General features: G+C 38.6%; 1 protein-coding gene across 1 annotated transcript; it reads left to right on the top strand.

Moving 5' to 3' along the window:
- The first annotated feature begins 1555 nt into the window (after window positions 1-1555).
- LAX1 (lymphocyte transmembrane adaptor 1) lies at window positions 1556-9468 on the top strand. Its single transcript, XM_051996762.1, has 5 exons — window positions 1556-1584; window positions 2800-2999; window positions 3862-3972; window positions 5812-5897; window positions 7086-9468. The coding sequence occupies exons 1-5, from the start codon at window positions 1556-1558 to the stop codon at window positions 7959-7961; spliced, it is 1302 nt and encodes a 433-aa protein (XP_051852722.1). The 3' UTR covers window positions 7962-9468.
- Window positions 9469-10094: the final 626 nt, after the last annotated feature.

Below are 10094 nucleotides of genomic sequence, written 5' to 3'. Positions count from 1 at the left end.
AGTAGACCTACCATATAACTGAGTCTACAACTACAAAGAGGACGCTAAAGTGGAATGTGTAGGAGGAGAAGGGATGTGAAGTAATGTTAATGAAGGAATGTATGGATTTTATTGTAAGCTTCATTAAGGACAAAGAGTTTTAATTTTTTTTTGTCTTTGCATGAACTATCTTTATTATTTATTATCTGTCCTGGGATCTCTTCCCTCCTCTATCTGTATTCTTCTCTTTGTCCATTTTTTCACCTCTTACTGATTTAATTATTATCTCTATGCAAATGGGTTACATTTATATATGTATATATGTGTAAATATATATATAACATACACATATGTCTCTGTGTATGTATATGTCTCCATATATGTGTGTATATATATATAAACACGTATATATGTATATATCTGTGAGACAGAGAGAGATAGTCAAAAAGACAGAGAGAGAAACAACTAAGTAGTGTAGTATATAGCTGGCCCTGCCTTAAATCAAGGAGACTCATCTTCCTAAGTTCAAATCTAGCTTCAGACACTTATTAGCTGTGTAATTCTGGGCAAGTCACTTAACTCTTCCTCAGCTGTAAAATGAGCTAGAGAAGGAAATGGCAAACCACTACAGTCCTTACCGATAAAACCCCAAATGGGGTCACAGAATCAGAACTGAAATGACAGAACAATGGGGGGAAGAGAAAGACAGAGAGAGAGGAAGAGAGACAGAGAATCAGAGATGCCCAGAGAGATAGAGGAAGAGAGATGAGAAAGAGAGAAAAAGAGACAGAGACAGACCTCAGAAACATAGAGAGAGAAGGATACACAGAGGAAGAGATCTCCAGACCTTATCCCTGTCCTGAACTCAAATTCCTACATTGCCAGTTTCTTATTGGGCATCTCACTTTGATGGTCCATAGGAGTATCACATTCAGATGTCCAGGATGGAATCTATTCCCTTTCCCATCTCAAACTTGTAAATTTCTATTGAATGCACCATCATCCTACCAACCCCCCAGTTTCCAATCTTGGAAAGTGATTGACCTTCCTCAGCTCCTCCTCCTTTCTTCCCCCATGCTCCAGCCCATCCCCTCTCATTTGCCATTTTTCTCAATGGTACCTTTGCATGATCTTTTCCATCTGCTCCCTCTTCTCCATTCACAAAACATATAACTTAGTTCATATTTTTCACCTGGACTATTCTAAGATCCCCTGAATTGGTTTTTGTGCTTGCCGTCTTTCCCTTCTATCTATCCTCCATGTAGCTGACACATTGATATTCCTAAGAAACAAACCCAAAACAAAAACAAACCTGACTGGGAGTGTCCTTCCCTTCTCAGAACTCCTCAAAGGCTCCTTTTTGCCTTTAGGGTAAAAATATAAGATCCTCAGCCTGGAAGTTAAAACCCTTCATAATCTGGGGCTATCTCCACTTTCCATTTGGAGTCTTTCACCAGCTCTCCTCCATACATGGAATCACATGTCCTGCCTTTATGCCTTTGCCCAGACAGTGACTCCCACATGGAAGGCAATCCCTTTTCAGACCTGCCTTAGACTGGTAGGTGTGACTTACAACATGACTGCTCACTGCTCAAATCCCATCTGGTGCAGGAGGCCTGTCATGATTCTCTGAGCCCTTTGTCCTAATTTAGATCCTTCTCCTAACTGTGCTAGCTGCCTCAGTCTTCATCAATTAAGGGAGAGATTTAACCATGATGCTTCTACCTTTCTCCTTCATTCTTCTTTCCTTCCAACACAGCTTTGGACTATTCCCCCGGTTCTCCAGCTCAGAGAGCTGATGGAGCTTTTATCTTGTTTTTCCAAGAAAAATATTTTTCCAGCTTATATACCACTAGGAAGTGGGATATATATATATGTATATATAATATATGTATGTATGTATGTATATAAAAGCATCTCCACACCCAGATGCTCTTTCTAGTTCCCCTTCATTTATTGTCTTCTCCAATTAAAATGTTAGCTCTTAAAGGATGCTTTCAGAAAAGCCTGGAAAGATTTGCATGAATGAAATGAGCAAAACCAGGTGAACATTGTACACAGTTACAGCAAGATTATATAATGAACAACTACAATAGACTCACTTCTTCTCAATAATACAGTGATCCAAGACAATTCCAATAGATTTGGAATGGGAAATGCCATCTGTATCCAGAAAAATAACTATATACACTGAATGCAGATCACGTTACTGTTTGTTTTTTCTTTCTCAAGATTTTTCCCTTTTGGTCTAATTTTTCTTTAACAGCATGACAAATATGAAAATGTGTTTAAAATCTGCTGTCTCAGGGAGGAGGTAGTTAAAAGAAAAAAATTTGGAACTCAAAATTTCACAAAAATGAATGTTGAAAACATTTAAAGGAGAAAGAAAAAATTTGGAACTCAAAATTTTACAAAAATGAATGTTGAAAATTATCTTTTCATTCATTAGAAAAATAAAACACTATTGAAGAAAAAAATTATGAGCTCTTTGAGGGAAGAAACTGCCTTGCTTGTTTATATTTGTATCCTGAGTGTTTAGCCCAGTGTCTGGAACACATTAAAAAGTATTTATCTGTCTTTCCATCATTATGTCTAAATGATCTTTAAGGTATCTTCCTGTTGCCTCTAAGTGTTCCATAAAGGTATTCATGTAGATAGTGAGAGAGTGGATAATGTAGATAATAAATAAGATATGTAGTGTGGATAGCAAATAAAAAGCCCAGGCTGAGACAGAGGATCTGATGGAGAATGACAGATGAAATGGGTAATTAGCCTGGAGGAAGAGGTATAGTTAGTGGTGGATTCCATTGATTGGTACAGCCAGGAGGGCACTCTGATATGTCAAGCAAATGCACAAAGCATAACCCAGCCTGGGGAAAAGGAGCTTGAATTAATTGTGAGTTCTCCTAGATTTAAAGACCAACCCAGGGTCCTGTTTTCTGTGGTTGCTGGGCTTCTTGCCATCTTCTTCGTCATTGCTTTCCTCTTCGTTCTGTGGTTCTGGAATAAACGGAAAAAACGTGAGTCTCGTGTCTTCAGATAATATATGAAAATTCTCCTTATTATTTCAAGTCCATCTTTAGATGATTTAAGTTCCCATCCCGGTTTCATTTGGAAAAGCAGACTAGTGGCATAAAGTCCTATTCAGTTCTCACATACCCTCAGAACTGTAACTAAGACAAGGTGACTGGGACTTTGTCTCTGGAAGATGAAATTTAATGGTCACATTTATAATGCTCATAATGAAGAAACAACTGAATGGCACACAATTAGCAAGAATGATTAATTAAAATAGGAAGCTACCATATGGTAGTTTCTTTCCCCTAACTCCATCACTGCCTCAACCAAAGTGACTTCCTCTCTTACCCTAGCCCCAGGAAATGGGTTTTCTGGTACCAGCCTTAGGGGATTCTAGGGTCTTTTCCACATCCAGAAACAAAGTGCAAATTGAGGCCTCTTATATGGGCTAGCAAAAATTGCTAGTGATTACATTACAAACCCCCAAGAGTGCCAGCTTTAGTCCTCTCAAAGAATTCTAACTATTGATTTTAAAATTGCCAATGATCATTTGAATGCAGATTTGCTTGTATTTTTATATTGTTCATTTAATATAAAATTGATGATTTTGATGAATGATGATTGATATTGATTGATGAATGATAATGAAATTAATATGAAAAAATGAAGTGCTTTCTCCTCCCAAGACCTCTTATTGTCTCTACTGGGTTATATGGGATTGACCTGATCTGCAAAAATGACATCCTCTGGTGAGAGTAGGACAGTCTCCCTGGTATTGTTCATGCCCAAGAAGAGAACCCAGCAGAAGAGGCCCCATCAAACCCTACAACCTACTGAAATCTCTCTCATCCTATTGCCTTATAGAACAGGTTTCTTACTTCCGGGTCACTGTAGTTCCCTTGGTGACGCTGTCTCAATCCAGAGAACGAGGGAAAAACATCTATGGTTTTCTGCCCCAAAGCCAAGCAAGGCCCGGTAGGTTCATCTCTTAAGTTTCTGGGTGCACAGAAGAATGAATTGGCATCTCTTGAAATTTTCAAAAGAGCATAGATTTAAAACAGAAGGCAAGCTTACAGGTCATTTATTCCAATTTCCTCAATTTTGTAAATTATGAGAAACAGGCCTAGAAAAGTTAAATGATTTTTCCAAGATTACACAGTTAATAAGTAGCAGAGCCAAGATTCAGAAATAGCTCTCCTGGATCCTGGTTCAGAGATCTTCTTCTTTTTATTGGAAAGCTACAGAAAGAATAAAACCAATAAATCTCAAGATGTAATCCCAATAAAATGGGAAGAGTGCAAGGGAATAGTGGGGAAGTCCAAACAGAGTGACAAACTGGAAACAGAGAACAATTTGGAGGCTAATTGTTCCTCCTGAAATTGGAGATAGTGTAGGGTAGAGAAAAAGGTTCAAGTTAGGAGATATTAAAGAAATAGAATTACAAGACTGTAGAATGACAGAGGAAGGAGACCTTAGGAAGAATAACAAAATTAGAAGAAAAAGGGGTTTAGTAAGAAAGAAAACATGTTCATATTGATTATGTTGAATTTGAGAAGCCTATAGGATAAAACCATTAAGCTGATAGATGGAGAAGTGGGACTAAAGATCAGGGGAAAAAATGAAAGTGAGACAAGTAGATTTGGGGTTTATCTGCATAAAGATGAGAAATGGATATATAGTTAATGAAGTTGCCAAGAGAAAGGATGTAGAAGAGTAGCCCAATTTAATGGCCTTCTCCAAGAAGATCTCTCTGATCTCAGAGACCTCACATAAGTTCTGTTATTGTTCCTTTTTAGGTTTGATAATTTATCACCTTACATTAGGTTAGAGTGCAATGGACAGAAGATTGGACCTGGGTGGCTTATGGACCTTAGCTTAAAAGGCCAAGGTCTCCCACTGCATCTAGGGCCATCTCCTATCATCCTGATCTCCATCTGGCCACTAGACCCAGATGGTTCTGGAGGGCAAAGTGAGACAAGTGATCTTTCACAGCCCTCCTCACTTAAATAGACTTCACTTGCATGTCATGACATCACTTCCTTAATGTTATGATCCTATTCAAGAAAGAAGGACAAACAACAATCTGGAATCAGGCCCAGCCTAAGATATTTACCAGATGTGAAGTTTTGGACAAGTCATTTTCTTTCCATTTGCCTCAGTTTCCTCAACTGTAAAATGGGAATAATAATAGAACTTGCCTTCTAGGGCTGTTGTAAGGATAAAATAACATAGTATTTACAAAGTAATTTTCAAATATTAAAGAGCTATATATAAATGTTATTGTTGTTGTCATTTTAGTTGTGTACATCTCTTTGTGACTCATTTGGAGTTTTCTTGACAAAGATACTAAAGTTTGTCATTTCTTTCTCCAGCTCACTTTACAGGCAAACAGGGTTAAGTGACTTGCCCAGGGTTAAGTGACTTCACACAGCTTAATAAGTGTCTGAGATCAGATTTGAATTCAGGGCTTCATGATTTCAGATTAGATAATCTATCCACTAAACTGTTAAACTATATAAATGCTAGCTATTATTGTTGTTGTTATCTGCATTTATTTTATATTCCACCAACACCATCCCTGACCATGAACTGAAGGAACATTATCTTATCTAAGATGCATCTCCTCCAGCACCAAACATACAATAGGAAATCGCTTAATAAATGCTTGTTGAACATTTAACAGATGAGTAGCTAAAGTCCTGAGCAATTCCAGGTTAACCCATAACACTGGAATCCATTTAGCACTCCTTCATTTGGATCATGGGTTGTCTCTTCTCAGACATGTCCTGATTCTTGCTTTTTCATATCTTTAAGGTCGGCGTCACTCAAGAAACATTCGTATTTTCAGTACGGAGAGTCTCATTCCCAGAAATTCTGACAATCCTCACTCTGAGCATGTGGTAAGATACAGGAGCCCATGTGCAAATGTACATGCACATGCACACATTCTCCTTCATTAACAAAGAATTTTTGGCTTTTGTGCTCTTATGTCCAGCACATAACATCTGAAGAAAATTAAGTTGATATTACTATGATTCCCAAAGTTACTTTTCTAGTGCTTGAGCTGAGCTCAGGAATTTTGCTTTCCTTCTGAGTTAGTTTGAAGTTATAATTAAAAGAAAAGTTGTCATCTCTCATACTAGTTACTTCCAGAATTTTGCTTTCCTTCTGAGTTAGTTTAAAGTTATAATTAAAAGAAAAGTTGTCATCTCTCATACTGGTTACTTCCAGAATGGCTGCTTGTTATCTTTAAACCCACAAGTTAAGTTGGTAATATCCCAAAAGATATGTCGACTGTTCTTGCCTGTCCCTATGCAATTAGGGGAGTTTTTAATCTGTTTTAAGGAGGCAGCAAGTCTGATAGTTTTAATGCCCTAGGAAAGATTAGAAAGGATGCATTCCACAAAACAATTAACATTCCATAATTGATGAAGAAGGGTTAACCTCACCTGAATGTCAGCTTGCCTTTCTTAGTATAGCCCATCAAAATGTTCCTGCTCCAACTCTGCACTTATCTCTTCTCCACACCTATCAAGACTTAGTAGAAGCAGAGCTCATACCTGGTCATGTGTCAATAAAATGAGTTCCTTTCTTCTCATTGGGGTTGCTAGCTTTACTGAGGTTGCCAGTCGGACCCACTTCATTAGTATTTTTTAAGTGTTTAAGCTCAGAAGCTTATACTTCAGTTTATCTTTGTTAATTTTATTTACCGCACCTGTCTGTTTCCCTACAGTATCATAATATACAATCATCACAGAAATTTAGGATTGGAAAAGAAAGATCTCAGAGCTCATCCAATCCAACCCATAAGTGAATAGGAATCACCTGTATCCCATAACCCAATTTTTTTTTCATTAAATGTCTGTGAAACAGACTAGAAAACAATAAATCTTTTTTGGTTCCTTGCCCTAGGACATAACCATTTTTAAGGTTATAAGTGGTCTTAGAAATAGTACCATGAAAGAAAAAAAAAACAAAAACAAAAGCTTTAAGTAACACACCACAATATGGATAGGAAAAAGAAAAAACTTTGCTAATGTTCCATACCCCTTTCTGATACATTAAATAATTTCTCTACTTCCTTATAGTTTTCGCCACCAGTGCATGTTCTCCAGTCATGCAGAACCAGTGCCCCTGCTATTGGCTATGAGGTTGGAATCTATGACAATACTGCCATCTCCCACATCTGTGGGCCCCTTGTCCCTGAAGTAGACTATATCAATATTGGAGCATCCATAGAAAGCATGAGCACCTCTTCTGAGGATTCACAGGATTATGTCAACGTGCCCAATGCCAAAGAGGCTTCTGGGAATTCAGGTGCAATGAAGTCCTTGCCTGGAAATCTTCAGGACCCTCAAACATCTGAGGAGAATGTACCCAGGGCAGAAAGAGATAGCTGCTCTAGGGATGCTGAAGACTCCACCAGTATTTGGGTTCTAGGACTTGAAGATAGTGACTATAATGGGGATGCGGAATGCTCTTCTCATTCTTCCAATGACTATGTAAATATCCCAGCAGAAAATAATGAGGAGGATCAAGGCAGACCCCAGTGGATGAACTTTCAAGATTACAGGGCTTATGATAATGTTCTGTGGAAACAGAATAATAGGAAAAAGCCACATGCAGGAGAAAGATTAACAACAAATATAGGAGGAATACTACGTTGGACTCTCAGTCTTCCCTTTGATGTCCAATGTGAAGAGTCAAGAGATAATTCACTTGATTTCTGGGATTATGAGAATATTGAGCCATTAGCGCAGGATGAAAACAGCCAAGAGACCTCTGGAGAAACGGACAGTGAGGCATCTGATGATTATATAAATGTGCCAGCTGTGGCTGAAGAGGAGAAGCTCAGCACTGAGCATGGGACCGAAGCAAGGGCACTGACTGCAGAGCAGAAGCTCCCTAACCAAGATGGAGATTTATGTATGATGCTTCGTACTTTACCTTCTGTCACCACATAGCAGTGACTGAACTCACTGAAGAACTGAGAATCTTTCAATAGGAGCCATCTGGTGAAAGGTAGAAAGAGGTGATGAGTGGGGAACTGTGGAAGTAGAGGTAGTGGTGGTGGATGGGCAAAAGCAAGAAAGGAACTATTCTTGAGCCATGGAGTCTGAGGGAAAGAGCAGGGACTTGCAAGTCAGGAGAACCAGGGATGAGCTCTGGTTGTACCAGGAACTTGTGTCATTTGTAAGTCAATTCCCTCCTGTACCTCAGTTTCATTATCTGGCAAATGAGCATAATAATGACACCTGACCTATCTACCTAAGAGGCAGTTGTAGTTGTTTCCCTTCCTTCTTGAAAGGACCATAACATCAGAGAGGTAATTTAAGTGAGGGAGGTTGTGCAAGGTCACCTGCCTCACTTTCGCCTCCAAAGTCATCTGGGTCCAGTGGCAAGACATAGATCAGGCTGACTGGAGATGGTCCTTGATGCAATGGGAGATCTTGACCTTTTTAAGCTAAGGTCTTCAGCAGGTCTCAGTTTGACTGAGGCAGGCTGCACCTTTTCAGGGATTAAGATGAGGCAAAAAATTTCCTCTTTCACCTAGTCAAAAAAAAAAAAATCTACATAAATAAATCTGGGAAGGAAAGGCCAAAACAGAAACGATTGTTATTTGCATTCAATCTGAGTCCAGATTGTGCGGTCCAGAAGAAAGCACTATTTATTTAGAATCAAAGGATTTAGGTCCAAAGTTCCAGCTTGACCTAATCCCAGCAAAACCATCCTGAGATTTGGACATGGAAATTAACAACTTCTCAGGGCCTCAGTTTACTCATCATTCATTTCTGTAAAATGAAGAGTTGTATTACATGATTTCTAATCATCTAGCCTTCCAGTTCCATATATATATAACCCGTCCCTCAAATCTCCTATAAGAATGTTCTAATGATGGAAAAGCACTTTATAAAGGAATGATAATTCCAAGCTAAGCAGTTAAGATATTGTAAGCACATTCCATCATAAAAATGCTCCAATACTATTTTCAGTATCTGGCTCCTAATCACTTTCTACCAGAACTGTTTTACCTAAAGCTGGGTTTTCATGGACTCAAAGACATTAGGTGGGTCTACCTATATGTAGGCAAGATCAGGACTAACTTAGGAGTAAGTTTCCATTTGGTCCATTATCTAAATGCTGTTCTTAGAAAGCAGCTGGTAACCAAAATTAAGGGCACAGAATTTTATAACCCCTCTCACTCTGCTATTGACTTGAGCAAATTTGAGCCGATCTGTGCCTTTATTATTTCATCTGTAAAGTTGGGGTTAACAAAGAAGATATATTTTTGTAACTGCATTGACATCAATTTGTGTCTACCTTTTCACATATGTGTTCCATCTCCCTAACTGGATTGCAAATTTATTGAGGGCTGGGACCCTTTCATAATTTCTTTGTATCATTCATATAACACCTCACCCAGTACCTTATGATACTAGATATTCAATAAATGTCTGCTGGTAAGGGAAATGGTCTATATGTTTTGTTCATGGGTTTATAGGATATATTCCTAGTTTGGTATAAATTATTACTGTACTCTGGGGATCGAGTCTAGATTTTATTGTTGAAGAGACAGTGTATAGACACATGCAGAGTTTTCTTTCTGATAAAGATGGGAGCCGGAATCAAAGAAGAATGCTTGCTAGTTGTGATGAAGAACCCGATACTGTATACTAAAACAGTACATTTCCTTTTCCGGAAGTCACAGCAAACACCAAAGCAGAAAGCAGCTCTGCAGCCATACAAAGGGCCTGTGTTCTGCATTCTGGGAAATGCTAATCAGATACCTGGGCAGGGGAGAGGAAGTGAGAAACAACTAGAACTAGGCTAGGGTGACTGGGGCTTTTCCTAAGTGCACTTAAATTTAGAGAACATTAAAGCCCTTGGATGTCTTCAGTGGGCAAAATGATCTTAGACTTAGTTAGCAAGAATAATTAGTTAAAATGGGAGGCTATACCTTCCCCTCACCCTATGGCCCAATCACTTCCAAGACGAACTCCTCCTGGAATTGGTCGGGCCTGTTCCTACCTTCAGTGAAAATAATTTCTAAAGTGAACTCCCAGTATTCCAAAGTCTTTGTATTTTCTATTATAACA

The sequence above is a fragment of the Antechinus flavipes genome, chromosome 4 (genome assembly GCF_016432865.1).
Source record: "Antechinus flavipes isolate AdamAnt ecotype Samford, QLD, Australia chromosome 4, AdamAnt_v2, whole genome shotgun sequence".
NCBI lineage: Eukaryota > Metazoa > Chordata > Mammalia > Dasyuromorphia > Dasyuridae > Antechinus > Antechinus flavipes.
Note: the sequence above shows the minus strand (reverse complement) of the source record. Positions and strands in the feature narration are given on the sequence as shown.

What these genes read in the sequence shown, in the direction of transcription:
- LAX1 (XM_051996762.1), top strand. Translation starts at nt 1,556, where the DNA reads ATGACTGCTCACTGCTCAAATCCCATCTG. An exon ending in CCAAAGCCAAGCAAGGCCCG is followed by an intron (nt 3,973 to 5,811) that starts GTAGGTTCATCT and finishes CATATCTTTAAG; the next exon opens with GTCGGCGTCACTCAAGAAAC. An exon ending in ATCCTCACTCTGAGCATGTG is followed by an intron (nt 5,898 to 7,085) that starts GTAAGATACAGG and finishes ACTTCCTTATAG; the next exon opens with TTTTCGCCACCAGTGCATGT.